Source organism: Rhineura floridana, chromosome 7 (assembly GCF_030035675.1).
Source record: "Rhineura floridana isolate rRhiFlo1 chromosome 7, rRhiFlo1.hap2, whole genome shotgun sequence".
Taxonomy (NCBI): Eukaryota; Metazoa; Chordata; class Lepidosauria; order Squamata; family Rhineuridae; genus Rhineura; species Rhineura floridana.
The window spans coordinates 150,249,208-150,270,093 of NC_084486.1; the positions used below are offsets into that span (position 1 = coordinate 150,249,208).

The window sequence follows — 20,886 nt, forward strand, 5'->3', positions numbered from 1 at the left end:
TAAGAACATAAGAAGCTGCCTTATACCAAGTCAGACTGCTAGTTCATCTAGCTCAGGATTGTGTATATTGACTGGCAGCAACTCTCCGAAGTTTCAGATGGGAGAATTCCCAGCCGGATATGGAGATACCCAGAATTGCGCCTGGGATCTTCTGCATGCAAAGCAGATGCTCTGCACCTGAGGGTGCATTCATTGATAATCATTTTTGTTAATGTTTCATTTGGAAGGCACTGGGATATTTGGAAAGCAGTTTGTTAAAACATCTTGCTAGCACCATTGATTTTGTCATATCGCGATTCTGCTGTGTGGCATGTCTCTTACGGAGCCATACAATAATGTGATGCTATTTGCCTAGCACAGGGGTGAGGAACTGGTTGCCCTCTAGTCGCTGTTGAATTCCGGCAGTCAGCAGCCCCAGTCAGCATGGCCAATGGGCAGGGGTGATGGTAGTCCATCAACTCCTGCAGGGTCACAGGTTCCCCAATCACGAACCAAGCGAAACAAATAACATGCTGCAAAAATTATTGTAGAAACCATAGCAGTACAGTAATGCATAATAAAACATTATTGTAGAACAATATTGCATTATGCCACTGTAGTTAAAAGCAGTGCACTTGAGTTAACTGCATAATATTAAGATATCATTGTGTTGTTATTGTGATACAATACAATAGCGATCTTTCATTGTGTAATGCTAAGACTGCATAGCCTTGTTCCATTTCATTATAACATTATTTTCTATTATTCACTGCAGTCATGTGTCCACTTGTGTAGATGTAGCTTTTAAATCTAATGTTTCCTCTTCAGAGCTCCCCGGATGAGGAGGACATATAAATAAAATTGCCTACAGCCATCTGGTGAATTTCTGGCAGAAGTAAAAACTGAGCCAGGGTCTTCCTAATTTGTAATTTATCATGCAATCCTATACCCATGCACTCAGAATGTGTTCTGGCCTTGAAGACCTGATCTTCGTCCTCTACCTTTTCCCTCCATTTCCCTTTGCTTGTGTTTCTTGTCTTTTGTGTCTCTTGTCTTTTTAGTTTGCAAGTCTGATAGGAAGCTCTCTCTCTCTCTCTGTCTCCTTGATGTGAGCTACTTTGGGAGACAATCATGCTCTGAAAAGTGGGTTTAAAATACAGCGAAGAAATAAATAGATCCCATAAAGTTCAATGAGACTTACTTCTGAGTGGACATAGATAGAATTGCATCGCCAGTCTCTGACCCAGATAATTATTTCATATTTTAAAAGTGCCTAGAATGAATGAGGTGCTGTGTACAACATTTGATGAACAAGGGTCTAGTTTACAGGCTTCCTTTAAAAGATACAGAAAACCTATTGGAGGCTGGGCCTGGCAACCAAGAGGTCTTCTGTATTATCTTTAAAAGTTGTGCAGGGGAAGGGAGGATTCCACTTTGTGGTTTTTCCCATTACAGAGTTGCAAGAACACCTGCACTTGGCTGACTTTCTCTTCTCCTAAAGATACAAGATCAGTCTCGGGCCAAGAACCTGGTAACCCTAGAAAGCTGTGAGGGGAGCTTAAATGTGGGAGGCAAATAATTGCAGAACAGAAGTTTATAGCCACTATAAACACTTTCCTCAGCCATTGCCACCACCAAGGCTTACCAGTCTTCCTACTAATTTGTAGGATCCTTCCCCTTACTTTGAAACATATTATCTCCACTAGGGCCCGTCCTTTTGTTCTGGCCAGTTTAATTTTTTAAGGTTTTTGCAGCATAGTCCTATGCAACTCTGCTCAGCAGTAACTCCCACTGAGTTCTATTAACTTAATTCTCAGTGTATATAACCTGAAGAATAGTGTTGGCAATTGTGATAAACTTTCCAAGAGCTCGAGCTTGCTAAGGTCACACTTTTTGCATGGCAAGACAATTCTATGCAGTTATTAACATAAAAAAAGAGTTAGCCTATAAGCTACTCCACACTTGCATCCAGAGAAACAGAACACACTCTCTACCCAACTTTAGGGAAAATAAAAATCTAAATAGCTCTATCATATAGCCCAGTTAATGCCTGAAAGATTCCATATGGATCCAGTTAGCACATCATCATCATCACCACCACCACCTGTTTGAACTTTCTGCATGCAAAGCTCTATCAGTGAGCCATGTCCCTTCCCCAAATAATAATAACTCCACCAAAGAGCTTCAGTTGATGCTTGGGAAAAGAGATTTGGCTCCTTTCAGTGCCTGATGTTGGCTTTTTAAATAAGGTTTAGGCTGAACACCTAGCCTTGCAATGAGCTAAGTGTTAATGCTTGACGTGGGGAGGTGAGGTGTGGGGGCTCTTAATGAAATCTATTAGTTCTTCCCCCAAGTTTTAGTCAAATCATGCCTCATACAATTCAGGCACTACCCACCAAGGAGAGAATGGCACTCTGTACATGTTCAAAGGCACTTTCCTTTTTAACTTTGGTGACTGCAAGACTGGATGCACTCTATGTGGGGCCTCCCTTGCATTTGACCCAGAAACTGTAGTTAGTGCAGAATGCTGCAGCTAGATTGCTGATGGGAGTGAGACCTGTCAGCATATTGCTATGAGTTTGGAGTTGAGATGGATAATTTCTCTGAGTCCCCTTCCAGCCTCTGATTTGGAATCCTGTTCCTGGAGGTGAGAAACGCACTCTGCTGGTCAGATGAGTTTCTTTTGTTAATCTAATAGAGTGGCCGGGTGGGTTAATGGGTCTATCAGGTGCCCATCAACTGGTGAATGGGCCAGGGAGATCCTTTTGTCATTGAAACTCTTCAAGAGAGCGTCTCCCCCCTTCTGGGGCTGAAGAGAGGCTTGTGTCTGAGAAAGGCTGGGAACTGGAGGCAGGCAGAGAGACTAGCTCTCTGCACCATGGCTTTGGGGTGTCTCCTATAACCCTGTGGAAAAGCTGGTGCCTTGAATTCCTCCATTCTAAGCTCAGGTTGGAATGTGTGTAAATAAATAAACCATATTTCATAAAGACACTGCAGTCTCCGCTGACCTTCTTCCCAAGGAAACCAAACCCTGGGTGAGTGCAGGGACCCCTGGAAATCTCACCGCTTGGAGATTGGGGTGGCGCGCAACAACACCTCTACTCAGGGATCTGCAGTGGTTGCCAATTTGTTACAGGGCCAAGTTCAAGATGTTACTACTGGTATATAAAACCCTTAACAGTTTGGGACCAGACTACTTGCGAAATTGCCTTACCCCATAGAATCATAGAATCGTAGAGTTGGAAGGGGCCTATAAGGCCATCCAGTCCAACCCCCTGCACAATGCAGGAATCCAAATCAAAGGATTCCTGACAGATGGCTGTCCAGCTGCCTCTTGAAGGCCTCCAGTTTCGGAGAGCCCACTACCTCTCTAGGTCATTGGTTCCATTGTCGAATGGCTCTAACAGTTAGGAAGTTTTTCCTGATGTCCAGTCGAAATCTGGCTTCCTGCAACTTGAGCCCATTATTCCATGTCCTGCACTCATATGTGCCCACTCGAGCACTTTGATCTGCGGAACTCGCACAGGTGCCACATAATTGTTCTGCATTTGTAAGAAATTGTTTTTTTTAGTGTGGCAGCACCTAGCACCCTTTGGAACTCCATGCCTGTTGACACCAGGCAGGCACCTTCACTATACTCTATTTCAGTACCTGCTTAAAACTTTTTTGTTTAGGCACGCCCCTCCAGATACATAGCTGCTGCTGTCTTTTGATCTTGTCTCAGTCTACTGCTGTTTTAATTGTTGTAAAACATTTGTAATTCCTTGTTTTTAACCTTTTTTCTTGATAATTTTAATGTTTTTTTGTAAACTGCTTAAAGGTTTTCGACAGTCAAGCAATATATAAATTTTGTTAAATAAATAAAAATAAACAAAATGTTACACCAACGTGGCTGAGGCCAGGCTGAGACTGGAGGCCAAGTCCTGGTACACTCTTGACTCGAAAATTAAAAAATGACGGCCTGCCTGGAGACCGGCCATGGATGAAGACCCTGATGGGTGTGGCTTGGCTTGGACTTACCCACTCAGCCAGGCGCTGCTGGCCTGACTCTTCTTCGTCTTGCTCTTGTCCCTGCTGGTCGTCCCCAGAACCGTAGCTGGCTGCAGGAGACGGGGCCCTGGGGTCGCGCCATCGGGACTCCAAGCCCGGCTCCGTAGTGTGGACCGGGACAAGGGGGGTCAGGGAACACCTGGGGCACAGCTCTCCCTCCGCTGCTGCAGAGAAGGGTGCCTCGCACAGCAAACACCGCTTAGATTTCTTGCTGTGCTTGAGGGGTTTGTCTGCCATGGTGGGCAGGGGAAAGAGGCCACGCTGGGGCAACTGGGGGTCCAGGGGCAAAGGAAGCAGGAGAGGAGGCGGCAGGGAAAATTGGAGGAGCTGCAAATTAGCCGCTTCCACCAAGGGAAAGGGCTTCTGGCCAAGTAGGCTTTGATCCACTTGCTGCACTCCCTTTGGAGCCCACAAGGGGGTGACATAGCTCACTTATGGAAGGTCTAGCAACAGTGGGAAAGAGCCGGCTCTGGCAAGATTTAATGTGTCGCATATAGGCAAACTGCTTTAGTAGCAACTTCAGGGCTCTTCGTTATCACCCCCTTCCGGCTGGAGGCCTATTGTACGGGCCATAGGTAGCGGCGCTAGTTTTAACAAAACAGGAGTCTAAGCAATAGTCTTTTTTTTTTAAAGCAAAAAACAATGAATAGTGGGATAATTCAGTGTTGAAGCAGACACCCTAGATTCAGTCCTTGGCATTTCTGATTAAAATAATCAAAATCTGCAAGGCTGGGAATGAATCCAGACTTGAGACTTTGCAGGGCTGTACTGTTGGTCGAGATGAATGCACAGTCAGATTGTATAAGCAGCTCTTTATGCTGAAGTAGAATCCGGGCATTAAAAGAATAGCCAGGTGGCGGCTCAACTCAAAAGTATGGCCCTTTCTAACAGGCATAGTCCTTGTTTAATACCTGTTCTTTTTAAATGGTCTCCCGTCTTTACCTTTTAAAAAGGGACGTTTTGTTAGTGGAAGATGCAACTCCCTCTCTGGGGTTTCTATGAGCTAAATCTCCAAAGAAGGTGGTGCCGCATCTTGTGATCTCATGTACATTAAATGCACACACATAAACCATAAGGCACTATGCAGCAGACAGTCCACCACTTCACATACTGCAGCAGCCAAGATAAATTTTGAATGGTTGACAATATACTGCAAGATAGTAATGTTTTTCTAGAAAGTGTTTATCCAAAGGTGATGAACGAGCTTCCTGGCTTGTCAATTAGTGGAGACCAAATGAACCTTGCAAAGAAGTACATATTCAGTCCTGCCTTGTGCAGCAATCTTTGGTATAATAGGGACTTTCTAGTGTCTCTCTCTCCACTTGCGATGTATACCATGCAGCAGGGAACTGGGACAGATGGCCTCTTATGCCGGCCAACAGAGTGCAGGAGTCCAGTTAAGAGTCACATGGAGATATTCTCATCACATGGAGCCTTTATTTCAAATGAGTAACAAAAGACCATTTTCTGGTCAGCCACTAGCTTTATGCCCCCACCCAGCTGTTTTTATTTTCTTATTTTATTCTCGTATTTTTATGTTTTTAGTGCATTGGGTTGGAGCCATTGTGCAAAACGCAGGGCAAAAATATGCAAACTAAATAAGATGATGTCAGAGTGGTGTCACAAATCAGAAGGCGGCTAGGACTGGGGAGGGCAGCTATGAGAATTAGAAAAGGTCCTCAAATGCAAAGATGTATCACTGAACGCTAAAGTCAGGATCATTCAGACCATGGTATTCCCAATCTCTATGTATGGATGTGAAAGTTGGACAGCAAAAAAAGCGGAGAAGAGAAAAATAAACTCATCTGAAGTGTGGTGCTGGAGGAGAGGTTTGCGCATACCATGGACTGCAAAAAAGACAAATAATTGGGTGTTAGAACAAATTAAACCAGAACTGTCACTAGAAGCTAAAATGATGAAACTGAGGTTATCCTACTTTGGACACATCATGAGAAGACATGACTCACTAGAAAAGACAATAAAAATACTGGGAAAAACAAAAGAGAGTAGAAAAAGAAGACGACCAAACAAGAGATGGATTGATTCCATTAAGGAAGCCACAGACCTGAAGATCTGAACAGGGTGGTTCATGACAGATGCTCTTGGAGGTCACTGATTCATAGGGTCGCCATAAGTCAAGATCGACTTGAAAGCACATAACAACAAGAAGAGTGGTGTGGTGTGTCGGACTAAGGCTGGAGAGACCCAGGTTCAAATTCCTTCTGCTATGAAGTAGTAGTGCCCTTGGGGTCCAGTCACCAACTCTTGGTCTAATTGACCTCATAGGGTTGTTGTGAGGATAAAATGGAGGGAGGACCATGTGCGCCACCTTGAGTTCCTGACAGGAATGTCAGGATATAAACACAACAGATAAATCCCTACTATCCTCTCACAGGGGTATAATTTTGAAAATTACCTGGGAAGAGAGATTGTTAAACTACTCTTGAGAATGCTGTGAGTGTAATAGGGGTCTCACAACAACTCTCAGCATCCTTAACGAACTACAGCTCCCAGGATTCTTTGGGGGAAGCCACGACTGTTTAAAGTGGTATGATACTGCTTTAAAAGTGTAGTGCAGATGGGGCCTCAATCTCATGACAGGATAGCATATGAGATGTAAAACTGTAAGCTCTACCACATCAAGCAGTTAAGAAAGGTTTTATGTCATGTGAAAATGTTTTCACCTTCATAATGTAAAAAAGAAATTTTTCGCCTTGCCCTTTTTCATGTGAATTCATTTTCTTTCCTTTTGCCTTTGTTTTTGTACAACTCCCATCAGTCCTAGCCAACATGGCTGTGCATGCTGAGGCTGATGGGAGGTGTAATACAACACATTACCTGGAGGAACCTGATTGGAAGAGGATGCCCTGTTGGGTCAGTACAGAGGTTGGTGCGGCACAATGACTAAACATTGGAGCTGGGAGGTCCCTGGTTCAAAACTCTTATTCACCACACGTATAAACTTACTAAACCTCCATTACATCTCAACCTTCCCATTCCCAATACGAAGATAACAATCCTGCACTATGTTCCAACAGAGTTGCCACCTAACCAGTAATCAGTGGCCTGGCCTGCTCCTGTGGCTTTGTTACTGTTAAGGGATTAAAAAACCCAGACAGTCCTACTTTATAGTGGTGTTGTAAGGGCTGCTAAGAACATACATGAAGGCCTTTGGATGCTCAGAAAGTATTACATAATTTCTAAGCAGGGCTGCAACATTTACAGAGCAACCCTATCAGGACCTACTCAGGAGTAAGCAGCACAGAATTCAACTGGGAAATGAAAGTATGCATAGGATTTTCAGTCTTAATTCATTTTTAATTCAAAAAACCTCTCATCAATTATAAAAAGCAGTCCAATTAGGCAGCAGATTTATGGAGAAAAAACCAAAGCTAGCAAGGTACACCCCCCCCTTTCTCTCACTCAGAAGTGTTTGAAATACCTTTTCTTAATGGGTGTCTGCAGTAACAACATATGAATTTTCAGGATTAGTTGAGGAACAAAATTAATAGGGAAGTACATGTTAAAATTACAGAGTGTATTTACACTACCACTCTAATTGAGATTTGAATATATTCATTTAAACAGACTGGTATTCAGCATAAGAATTTAGTCTTCGCAACGCATTTTTCTACAATCAGAAATTCAGTTGTCTGGAATGGCTGCAACCAGATGGATCTCATTTTGTGGTAAGCACAAAGAACAGTTATAAGTAAATACAGGGTTGAATTCGGCAGGAAGTCCTCTTGTACAAAGCTTGCTGAAATGAACAGGAGTTGTGTAAGAGATGTACCGCATTCATTTCAATGGGGCTTATGCAGAAAGCTTTATTTATATACAAAAGCAGCAGCACTCTGTGATATAAGCATCAAGCAGAAAACGTATTTGGTAAAAGTAAGCATCTATAGTTTTTGTTTTTTAATGCAGCATGGAGCCCTCCTTCCCCAGTGTCTCTGAAAGAGCAGCCTTTCTTCTTTGAACTCTTCATCCGCATCAGTAGAAGAAACATCCAAAGGCAACCACCGCACAGAAGAGGGTGTCCTGGGGGAACAGAAACAAGAGAACAGATCCATGAGTGAAAATGCCCTCGGGTAAAACAAAATCATGGACGTTGATATTTGGTGCAGTAATAAGCACACTGAGATTTTACAAGTGAGAATATTAGCTTAACATCAAGTGAGAATATTAGCTTTGCCTGGTGAAGACTGGGGAGGGGAGAAGGAGGACCGAGGCTTACCGTTGAAATCCTGTGTGGCTTCGGACCCAGGGTTAGTCCCTCACCCCCAAATGAAGCGATGCCTGAGTACGACTAACTGCATTTGCTCACGTCCATCTTTTCTTGAGTCTTGCCTGCGCCTTTCTACACCCATTTTTATTATTTCACCCACTGTCAAAATTTGAATTGCAAGAACCTGCCTTTCCAGATTCTATCACGCTGTGAAGTGTCATGTACCCGAATGGTGCTACATAAACCCTGCAGGGTACCATTCCATCCCTGATGTCTTTTAACATCTACATGTAGCCATCAGCAGCAGTCGTTAAATAAATAGTAAATAAATAAATAAATAATTGGGCCACCCTGGGCTCCTGTCGGGAGGAAAGGTGGCATATAAATCAAATAATAAATAAATAATAATTAGGAGATTTGAGGAAAGGTGGATTAGTTTGCTGCTGGTGATACCCAGCACTATTTCTCTGTAACATCTGAATTGGGAAAGGCCAGGCAAGCCCTGGACCAGTGGTGGGCTGGATGAGGGCCAGTAAATGGACTCTAAGAGCAGATCCACAGTATACATTTAAAGCATATGACTTCCTGCAAAGAATCCTGGTAGCTGTGGTTTCCCACTCAAAAAGCTACAAATTCCCAGGACCTTAACAAACCACAGTTCCCAGGATTCTTTGGGGGAAGTCATGTGCTTTACATGTTTGGTGTGAACCTGCCCCGAATCCTGGCAAGCTGAAGGTGCTGCAGGTGGGCTGTTCCCAAGTCCAGATAGTCAGTCAACTGCCTGCATTGGATGGGGTAGTCTATCCCATCCTGAAGGAGCAGGTTCAAAGTCTGGGATGCTCCTGGATCCATCTTTGTCATCTGAGGCCCAGGTGGCCTCAGGGGCTAAAAGTACATTTTGCCAGTTTCAGTTGGTAAGGCAGCTATGGCCATTTCTGGACTGGGATAGCTTGACCATTGTCAGCCATGCACTGGTAATCCCCAGATTGGATTACCGTAATGCGCTCTATCTGCGGCTGTCCTTGAAGTTGGTCTGGAAGCTGCAGCTGGTGCAAAATGTGGCGGTTTGACAGCTCACTGGGGCAGAATATTGCCATCATATTACACCACTGCTGAAAGAATTAAACTGGCTGCCAATTAGCTACTGGGATATGTTCAAGGTGCTGATCTTGGTGTACAACGCCCTCTACAGCTTGGGACCAGGATACCTAAAAGATCACTTCACCTCCTACATCCCCAACTGATCACTGCAGGAGAGGGCATCCTGCAGATACCATCCTACCAGCAGGTCTATTCTACACAATGTTGGAATTGGACCTTTAGTGTGGCAGCACCTACAGTACCCTTTGGAACTCCCTCCCATTATATATATCAGACAGGCACCTTCTCTGTTGTCTTTTCACTGTCTGCTAAAGATGTTCCTCTTTCAGCAAGCCTTGTGAATTGAGACCTTTATCCCAGTTGTTATTTGTACGTGCTGTTGTTGTTATAGTGTGTGTGTGTATATGAATTTATATATGTGTGCAGGGCTGGTTCTAAGGGGTGGCCAGGTGGGGCACTGGCCCGATGGCCCCTGGAGCTACAGGGGCCCCCTCAGCCACCCCTCTGTGATCTGTGGCCCCCCCACCTACCTGTCTGCTGTCTTTTACCATTGTCCTTAATGAAGATGGTGGCTGCGGTTTCCCTAAGGTACTGAAGCCCCTGCCACCATCTTAGTTGATGGCAGAGATGCGCGTTCATAGTTGATGGCGGCGGAGGCATCATCCCCTTAGGGAAACTGCGGCCGCCATCTTTGTTAAGGGCAATGGTAAAAGACAGCAGACAGGTAGGTGGGGGGGTGCGTGTGTGCGTGCGTGTGCACACACACACACCGGGGGCCAGGGCAAGCTGATGCCCAAGGGCCGCAGCATTCCTGGAGCCAGCCCTGTATATGCGTGTGTGTATATATAGATAGATAGATAGATATACACACACGTAATTGTGATTAACAAAACAGTTTTTTATTGTACTACCAAAACATTTCGGCTTCCGCCTTCATCAGCTGCTAACATACAAATGCTGTTACCAAGGTGGCAGTTACAGAGCTTTGAGGATGGAATAGCTGACGAACGCGGAAGCTGAAATGTTTTGGTAGTACAATAAAAAAACCTGGTTTGTTAAACACAATTACATGTATATATATTTTTAGGTGATTAACGGTATCCTTATAGGGATCCAGAACAAGCTTGTGTGAAGTTCTGTTTGTTGCTTTCGAAACTGTCTGTCTGTCTGTCTCTCTCTCTGCAATTGTTTTAACTGTTTTTATACATGCAACAGTTTTTATATTTTTTCATGTTGTAAATTGCTATGGGATGTCTTAGAGGAAGTGATTCACAAACTAAATAAATAATGAGACATACAGAATAAGAATCCTACAAATGGGTGAGGCTCAATCCCTTTGGCTTGTTGGAAGGTTCAGGGCCCGTGGCTTCTTCCATGGATGACACCTGACAAAACCAGCGAAGAACTTACATTCATGAAGACATCCTGAGCATAGTTGTCTGTGTCTGCATCCCAGAAGCATCGTGCAGCCATGCTGAAGAAACAAACAGGGACCCAGGCATTAACAAGGGAAAGCATCAACTGGTGACAACTATCGGCCCTGGGCACCTTCAGAGGCAAGGGCAGGATATAAACTGAATCATCACCATCATCATCATCACTATTTGTATGCCACCTTTCCATAACAATTTATGCACAAGGCGGCTCACAACATGAACAGAAAAAAGTTACACAATTCACTGTAAGAAATAAATTCAAATGGTCAATAACAAAAACGTCTTTAAAAACATACAATAAATTGATACATCCTTATAATTCCTAATAAAATCCAACAATAAAATATGGAAGCATAATCCCAATAACAGCAAAAAAACTGACCAGCAGAAATTAATTTTTTACCCAAACAGAAGCCCCTAAACAACACCCCACAGTCAGGGTGGTCTCTGGCATCTTCAGGTAATGATACCTTTTGTAGCTGCAGTCAGCCAAGGCCCCACCCTTCCAGGCCAGGTGGAAAGAGCCAGCAAGCAGGGAGAGGGTCTTGCAGGTCTTACAGCCAAGATAATCGTAACAATAATTGTAATAATCCACATTTAGACATTGTTCATTCCACGTGAAAAGCTGGAATACTTCTCCATAAGCCACCTTTGAGACCAGTAGCGAGAGAAGGTGATCAAAAACAGGCAGAACACAATTTGTGACAATGGGTTGAGCCCAATGAAGTGACTGCGCTTGTGGAGCAACTTTTGCTTGCGCAATGGAACTTCCCTCTCCTCTTCCCTTGCCTCTGTGCACCAGCCAAATCTGCTCCGGAGGGTTAGGGGAACCCCCAGAGCAGATTTTTGGGGGGGACACACACAGGGTGGGGGGAGTTCAACTGCGTGAGGAGAAGTTGTTTCCCAAGCACAGTGATGTTGTTGGATGCACCCCAGTGCTGCCAGCTCTGCACTGGGAATTGACCTATGGTTCTGGTGAAAACTAGAATCATCATCTGGAGACAAAAAGAGTGAGCATATGTATGAAAACTCTCCAGATGAAGCAAAGGATGGGACAGTTAGCCACACCAGACTTGCTATTACTGCAGAGGATAGCGATGGCCACCAACTTGGATGACTTTAAAAGAGAATAAGAGAAAACATGGAGGATAAAGCTATGAATGGCTACTAGGCACGATGACCATACTCTGCCTCAATGGTGGGAGACAGGATGCTTCTGAATACCAGTTGCTGGAAACCACAGGCGAGGAGAGCGCTCTCGTGGTCACATCCTGCCTGCAGGCTTCCCATCTGGTTGGCCACTGTGAGAACCAGATGCTAGGCCAGATCGGCCACTGGCCTGATCCAGCAGGCTCTTCTTATGTCCTTAAAGCTGTCCAATTTGCTCTGAATATTGTAGGCAAGCAATGCAAATCAGAATGCATAATGGTTTTAAGTTTCTAGAAGAAACATGTACATTTGTCTTTTGTAGAATGACAAAAAAAGATCACATCACACCAGTGTTGTTCGACCTACACTGGCTTCCAGTTGTTTTCCGAGCCCAATTCAAGGTGTTGGTATTGACCTTTAAATCCCTATACGGTTTCGGCCCAGTTTATCTCACGGAGCGCCTTCAACGCCACCAATTATGCCGCCCGACAAGATTGGCCACACAGGGCCTTCTCTCAATCCCGCCAACAAAAACAGCCAGATTGGCGGGTACAAGAGAGAGGGCATTCTCAGTGGCGGCCCCCACTCTTTGGAACTCCCTCCCACAAGATCTCCGGCATGCCTCTTCCCTAAATGTATTTCGGAAAGCCTTAAAGACCTGGCTTTTTCAGCAGGCCTTCGGGGTATCCGGGGAGGGTTAATCGATATAATTGTAATGCCTCCTACCCAGTTTTAATATTGTTGTTGTAGATCTATTGTTTTTATTGTATTACTGTATTTTATTAATTGTATTTTAATAATTTTGTAAGTCGCCTAGAGTGGCCATTGGCCAGATAGGCGACGAAGAAATTAAATTTATTATTATTATTATTTATTATTATAATGGTTTTAAGTTTCTAGAAGAAACATGTACATTTGTCTTTTGTAGAATGTTCAATTTTAAACAAAGCAGCACTCAGCCCTGAGGTTTCACAATTAACAAAAATAACGCTGCAAACGTTTTAAGATATTTGTACAATTCTGTGAGAAAAAAGTGCCAGACTTACTTAACTCCCTCGCCTCTCTGCTCTCCAATCACCACTTGAACCACTATTTTATATCGGTGATAACCCTTCTCTAAAAGGAATAATGGGGGAAGAAAAACGATTAAGAAAAACTGAAAGATTTCACCACACCTTTACACATTATTATTAATAATAAAAATAATAATTAGATAGATTAGTCACTTGATACCCAAAGGTCTCCAAGTGACTTACAATATTAAAAACAAAAACAATATATCAAACTATAAAAACAAAACAGTAAAACGACACCCCCATAGGAAGCTTTGGCAGCATACTAGCAACAAAGAACATCGTCTCAGTCTGTCAAACGCCTGGGAGAAATGGTAAGTCTTTACCTGGCGCTGAAGAGGTGTCAATGAATGTGCCAGATGAACCTCAGTGGGGAGCACATTCCAGAGAGAAGCCACATAGTTTGTACATGCACCACACATTTAAAGCACATGACTTCCCACAAAGAATCCTGGGAATTAGCGTGTTACAACTCCCAGCACTCTTACATAATTATAGTACTGAGGATTCTTTAGGGGAAGCCAGTGTGTACACAGCCATAGTGACATCATATGTTTGGCCAGTTTAAAAAAAGAACATGGGCAAGGGTGTTTTTTATCTGTGTGGGAGTGAGAGAGAAAGGAAGGGAGGGTGAGTAGGGTGGGAAGATATAGCAAGGAAAAGGCAGCTACTCTAGTGACATGCTATTACCTTTCAGTTTGTTCCGGATTGTCTCTGATAAAGATTTGGTGAGAGATGGGATCTCTTCAGGGTTGTACTGTACACTGGCCAGCTCCTCTTTTAACACCTCATGGATACACTCTTTTACTGCAGAAGAGCGGAATCTAATAGGAAAGAGAATGGCAAAAGAGTACCTAGGGTTATATCTCTTCTCCATCAGTACAGTAAATAACTGGGGTCTGGGACACCTAGTTTGTGACAACTCCCAAAATCTAGACTTGCATCCACGTTTAATAGGATTTATACCCAATTTACATCTTCATCTGGTATAGGCCCTCAGGGACTGTACCACTAGAGAATGCAGGTGGGAAGTGGCTTAGCTGACCTCATTCCTGTACAACAAACAAAGTCCCTGCACATGGAAAAACAATGTCTCAGGGCATGGGCTGAAGGCATATGATACATCAATTGTGCTGAAACTCAGTAGCTCAGTTCTGTGTCTGGATGGGAGATTGCCTGGAAACGAAATGTACGTCACCTTCTGTTCAATAAAAGAAAGGAAATGAAAGCACTTAAAAATAAAGGATAGGAGATGGATTTGTAGCCTTTCTGACAATGAGAGTAAGCAGGGATGGGGGACCCAGTGTCCTCCAGATGTGTTGGACTCCCAACTCCCATCATCCCTGACCACCAGCTGAGTGTGATGGGAGTTGGAATCCAACATCATCTGGAGGACACCAGGTTCCCCATACCTACTTCAAGAGCAAGATCTTTTGCGGCACAAACAATTGCAACCCTCTCCTGCATTCACACCTACCAAAAGCAACCCCCTTCACTGGATGATGCCAATTCCTTGTCTTCTTTCCTGCTGTTTAATTAAATTAAATGGGGTTCCAAGCTTTATAAGAACAAAATACAACATAAACATACAAATGTCACTTTTTAAGTGCCACTGATTTCAGTGGAACACACCGACCAGCAGAGATCTTGATAACAAACAACTTTCTTCATTAGGTCTGGATCATGCCCAATATGTTGACTGTAACACTTTATCAATCCGTTTAGGCTATAATTCCGATATGTGCCTGGGAATAAACCTGGTTGAAAACAATGGGACTGACTTTGTGAGTAGACATGCGGAGGCTTGAGATGACAAAAGCAACAAACAAGATCCTGTGTGCCTCCTCAGGAAAATGTATAAGATTGCAGTCATTTAACCAGGGCTGTGGAGTCGGTATGTCAAACCTTCGACTCTGACTTCTCTATTTTTCTACTGTCCGACTCTGACTCCTTCATAAATGGCAAATGTATATTAATGTATTAATGTTAATAAATTAAAATTAAAATATTAATTTTATTTTGAAGTCGGAGTCAGTACATTTCTACCGACTCGGACTCCACCCAAATTGCTTCCGACTCCAACTCCACAGCCCTGCATTTAACTATTTATTTTGGGAGGTTTATGACAAAAAGCTATTGAGAGATAATGTGGGTGGATGTGCTGGGCAAGCCTCTAAATCAGTCTTTCCCAACCTTTGGGCCTTTAGATGTTGATGGACTACAATTCCCATCATTCCTGACCATTGGCCATGTTGGCTGGTGCTGATGGGAGTTGTAGTCCAACATCATCTGGCGACCCAAAGGTTAGGAAAGGCAGCTCTAAATCGACACACACACATTATACAGCAGTAAAATAAAAGCTGAGGAAATATTTTGTGTGTGTGAGAGAGCGAGCGAGCCCAGGGGGTGGGGCATGGCTAGAGTGTCTGACTGGGGCCTGGGAGACCAAGGATCAAATCCCCTCTCATGGTATTGCTCTTTTGGCACCAGGAGAAGACATTTTTGTCCCCCCCCCAAGAGACGTTGTTTGTTGTTGTTATGTGCCTTCAAGTCGACTAGGACTTATGGTAGAGTGTCAGACTGAGACCTGGGAGACCAGGATTCAAATCCTCACTCAGCCACGAAGCTCGCTGGGTGACCTTGGGCCTGTCGCTGCCTCTCAGCCTAACCTACCTCACAGGGTTGTTGGGAGGATGGGGTGGGGTGGGGGAGAGAACCACGGGCGCCACCTTGAGCTCCTTGCGGGGAAAGAAAAGCCACCACGAAGAAGCAGGTGCACTCCCCCGCCCACTCACAGGCCCCTCCCACTGACTTGTGTTGGAAGGCGGGCCGGAGGTTGTACGAGCGGCCCGTAAACGAGCCGCTGAACGGCCTGGGGCTCGTCGTCCTCGTCGTCTCTGCCGACGTCGAACCCTGCATTGGTTCCGCCATGGCAGCTCCCGCCGCCTTCTAGGAGAGGCCTGACGCCACCTGTTGCCATGGCGACGCGCCACTTCCGGCAGAGGCCCTCTCTCTCTCCCCTTTTTCACCCTAGAGATGGAACTCTGCGGAGCGGTCCGCAGAGTATGAATTTCCGTAAAAACCATAACGAGGAGTGGGGCGGGAGAGGGGGAGGAAAAGCTTTCAAAAGGTTTGCGGCGAACATAGCACCGTAGTTTTAAGTGGACTCAGAATGGTGCATTGGTGTTTCTATGGTAAAAGCCCTCCAGCCTTTGGATTATAGAGGTAGAAAAGGTAGAGCTAAAGTTCTTCTGTTTTTCAAATTGTACTGGAGTTTTCCCTTCTTCCCCCGCTCTATCTTCTGATATAACGCTTAGAAGGGGGGGCGCTGATCATAAAGATAAGGGATAGAGCGAGATAGGAATGGCGGCCACAGACAAACATGGCCAAGGGCAGCTTTCATACCCTGTATGTCACTCTCACACTTTACTATCTCCATGAGGCGCATACTCAGTTCACGACCGGAAATCCGTTCGGCACGTGAAAAGGGGGAAAAGGTTACGTCATAGAAAGAGATAGAAAAGTCCATCGACGGCACGGACCTTCTTTGGCTTCCGGTGTGATGTTTTTGGTCCGCCAGGATCCTCTGTGGTTCATGACAGATGCTCTTGGAGGTCGCTGATTCACAGGGTCGCCGTACGTCGTAATCGACTTGGAGGCACATAACAAAAACAGGATCCTTTGTTAACGTGTCTGAACGCAAGTGGAGTGAGCGGCAGGAAGGTCTCGTTGCCTGAGCCAGTTCAGTTCCCTTTCCTGCCTGCAGATATTATTATTTCCTTTTTTTTGCCTGCAGAGATAATTATTACTACGTTATTATTATATTTTATAATGAATTTTTACTACTGTTTACAATTATATTATTTGTATTATTATTATTAACCAACCTGAGCACCATTTGGTGGAAAGGTGAGATACAAATTTAACTAATGTTGTGGGAAACACCTGTTCAATTCTCGCTCTGGTGAAAAGTATGAAAACACTGGACAGCAGTTCAGGAGTAAAACTACAAAAATAGGTTTTACTGAGAAAAATACAGTGCACTCACACATCAGGAGTATGCTAGATGGGTGGGTCAACCACAGTAGTAAGTCTACATGGGTATCTTATACCCTCAAGCGCTGGGGTTTCAGGAAACACACCATAATGGGGTATGCCATGTATGGTGTGTTTCCTGAAACCCCAGCGCTTGAGGGTATACGATACCCATGTAGACTGTCTAGCATGCTCCTGATGTGTGAGTGCACTGCATTTTTCTCAATAAAACCTATTTTTGTAGTTTTACTCCTGAACTGCTGTCCAGTGTTTTCTTACTTTTGACCAGAGCGAGAATCGAACAGGTGTTTCCCACAACAATAAAAATCTTATCACTAACGAATAAATAGGTTAATTAGTTAAATCTGTATCCTGTCTTTCCACCAAATGATGCTTAGGGTAGTTAACAACAACAACAACAATAATAATAATAATAAATTTTATTTCTAGGCCGCCTATCTGGCATAATAAAATAGCAATAATACAAAAAAGAGAAAGACTGGTAAAACATCAGTACAATCCCAAGGCATATACTCCTCAAGTAGGAAAACATCTGTGCTGCCCTTCAGAGCAGGACTCAGATAATCAAAGTAAGATAAAATACAGTTCAGTTGGAAAGCTTAACTTTAAAAAAAAAATACTGCAGAAGAAACATCGTTTCAGTACTGGCTCTTTGTTTTGGAGGGCAAGATTCCCACACTGAGTCTTCTTCCGCCACCTCAATGGCATCCTCAGTGCTGCCCACTCGTTTGCCATCACCTGGAGCCAATTTGCACAACTGCCCAGAGGGAGAGTTAATCGACTTGAAGGCACATAACAACAACAACAGGCAACACTAGTTATCAACATCAACAGCAGCACCAGAGCCTCATTCACCTGCTCATCCTCATATTTATTTGTTATATTTGTCCTGCTCTTTTTCTGAGGAGCTCGAGGTAGTTCACAAGGTCCCCTCCTTTTGTCCTCCAACAACCCTGATAGGCTGAGAGAGAAAGTGACTGGCCAATATGGTTAATGACTGAGAAGGGATCTGAACCTGGGTCTCTGGTCCAAGTTTAACACTCTAGCCACTAAATCACCTGCCATCAATGCTGGCCTGTTGTCCACAGAGCACAAATGGGCCAGTCTCTGGCTCTGCACAAAATCATAAATGGGCAGAAAATAGAAACTGCACCATTCACAAGACAGTGAGAATGCTTCAGTCTCTAGGGGCATTCTCTTGCTGATCTGAAAATTGCCACTCAGCAAAGAACGTGTCTGTGTGGAAATTGCTGAATAAGAACTTTTCAGGATGTTTGATTCTTTAGACCTGAGTTGAGATTATGGTTTCATCTCTCCTAACGTATTAATTAACATATCAAAGCTAAGAAGTTTGTTTTATCACTCACTCCTACGGCAGAGAATGCTCACAGTGCATTTTACGGCTGTTTGACCTACTTACAAAGCTCCTTATAATGCCTCTCTGACTGGCCCTCGGCACTTTCCCCAGGCCAGACTCCCTCCCTGGCCTGAGTGTTGTGGCCTGGCTGCAATGTGTTCTTGAATTGTGATAACATCCCTTGCATGTCTGGATGGAGATGTGTGTGTGTAGAAAAGCCTGACTTTTACATGGCTGGGATGCAGGCACACAGCTGTACAGAGGAAAGGCTCACATCTGTTGCCTGTGACCCACCCACCCACCATTGGTGTGAAGCCCCTAGAAGGTTGCTGATGAAGGAATGTGACCGCCTCCGGCTGAAAAAGTCTCCCCACTCTGCATTCCAGGATTCCAATAAATCGTTTAACTTCACGCTCCAACCTGCTCTATGGGGATATTAATACTGGGCAGCTCGTTTCCTCTCCAACATCTGATTTTATTAACTGGTTTGACTGATCATTTAAAATTGTTTTAACTGCCATGCTTTTAAGTGGCTTGTTTTATTGTATATTTTAATTATTGATGTTTTAATGTTCTGATTGGATTCTAATTGGGTATTTTAATTATGTATGTATTTCATAATTGATTTCGTTTTGTTAAACTGCTTAGAAGCCATTGTGGTATATAAGCAGAATTTCAATCTAACAACAGCAGCACAGAAAATATTTGCAGGCAATACCTCCCCTTCTCCCAATGTAACATTTTTCATTTAATAACAACAAAGTCTGCAAGAGCATGAATTATTATTTTTTGCTTTCATGTTTTTTGTGGGGTGCAGAATATGCTCCTGCAGCTAAGGCAAGGTATTCGATGTCTGCTGTAGGCCTGTAGCTCTGCGGTAGAGCATCTTCCCTTGCATGCAGAAGGTCCCTGGACACCTCTAGGCAGGGCTGGAAGAGACTCCTGCCTGAAACCGTGGAGAGCCACTGCCTGTCAGTGTAGACAATACTTGGCAGATGGACCAATGCGGTATAAGGCAATTTCCTATGTTCCTTTGTTGTTGTTGTTATGTGCCTTCTTTAACTTTAAAGTTGACAATGAGGACATTGAACTTGTCAAGGATTATCAATACCTTGGCACAGTCATTAACCAAAATGGAGACTGTCATGCGACCACCCGCTCCTCAAGGCGCGAGGACCATGCTTCAGACCCAATTCCCACCCTTAGGGCAATTGTTCTGGAACCCAAATACTAAATTCCCCCTTGCCAAGGCTGTGCAAACCAACACCAACCCCGCAAGGTAGAAAGTAGGCTGTCTGACCCCTGTCACTGGTTCAACTCAGAGCTAGGGGAACTCTGAGCCCAGAAAATAGGTAAACCAAGGTCCTATAAGACAAGAGCCAAATTTACACTCCTTGTCAAGAAACCTCTGGTAAAACCCCACAAATTAGAATTAAGCTTTAACTCCTTTTCCCTTTTGGTAGTTGTGTAGCTGAATGGTCAAGGTGCTGGATTCAGAACCACCCTTACCCTCAATGAACACACCAGGTTAAATAGAAGTAGCTTTATTCAAAAATATAAGTGCACATTAAAATATAGCAGCAAACAATTCTTCAAAACCATACACCCAAACAGGGGTTTAGGTACACATAAGAGAATTCATTCACACAACAAGAAAATAATAACCTAACTAACCTATCTACTTACATAGGAGGTAGTTGGTTGAAGTCTCGTCTCTCCTCAGAGAGAATAGCATCAGTTACAAAGCAATGGAACCCTGCTTAGGTAACCTCCCATAGGCACCAGTCCGAAGGAACCTTTCAGAACCTTCCTGAGGGAACAAAGGCTATGGGTCTCAAGCCCTATACTTAAGGAAAAGAAACCCAACGGTCCAAGATTAATTAACCAATCAGGAGTTTTCTGATGTAATCCTTTTCTAGATGTTTCTCCACTTTTGCACGCCTTCCAGGCCCCTCTCCCAACGGTGTTTCAACCTTCACAGGCTAGGATGGCCTTGAGTGCCAGGCTCTTACTGATTAGCACAGATAACCAGGTGCTTCTGTTTAGGCCTCCCTTAACTGTCTTCAGCTGGAAACCGAAACTTAACATTTTTACCCTTTCAGAGGCCTGTTTTCTAACAAGATGGAACTCCCAGAGTTCTTTGCACTGAGCCATGATGTTACATATAATTTTAACATTTCATAAAAATATACAAGTTCATGACAGAGACAATAGTCAAGAAATTGGGAGAAGGCTAGGACTGGGGAGGGCAGCTATGAGAGAACTAGAAAAGGTCCTCAAATGCAAAGATGTATCACTGACACTAAAGTCAGGAGCATTCAGACCATGGTATTCCCAATCTCCATGTATGGGTGTGAAAGTTGGACAGTGAAAAAAGCGGATAAGAGAAAAATCAACTCATTTGAAATGTGGTGCTGGAGGAGAGCTTTGCGCATACCACGGTCTGTGAAAAAGACA

At 43.9% G+C, this 20,886-nt stretch overlaps 1 protein-coding gene across 2 annotated transcripts; it reads right to left on the reverse strand.

Annotated features, from left to right (window-relative positions):
• Positions 1-7,337: 7,337 nt before the first annotated feature.
• On the reverse strand, positions 7,338-20,473 carry DYNLT2B (dynein light chain Tctex-type 2B). 2 transcript variants are annotated; one of them, XM_061634529.1, is made up of 6 exons: positions 20,116-20,473; positions 16,559-16,806; positions 13,707-13,840; positions 12,990-13,059; positions 10,769-10,832; positions 7,338-8,070 (listed from the first exon to the last, which is right to left on the reverse strand). In XM_061634529.1, exons 2-6 carry the CDS (start codon positions 16,678-16,680, stop codon positions 8,023-8,025), a joined length of 438 nt encoding a protein of 145 aa, XP_061490513.1. In that variant the 5' UTR covers positions 16,681-16,806; positions 20,116-20,473; the 3' UTR covers positions 7,338-8,022. The 2 variants fall into 2 exon arrangements, with proteins under 2 accessions (XP_061490513.1, XP_061490514.1); XM_061634530.1 differs by lacking the exons at positions 16,559-16,806; positions 20,116-20,473 and adding an exon at positions 15,829-16,093.
• Positions 20,474-20,886: the final 413 nt, after the last annotated feature.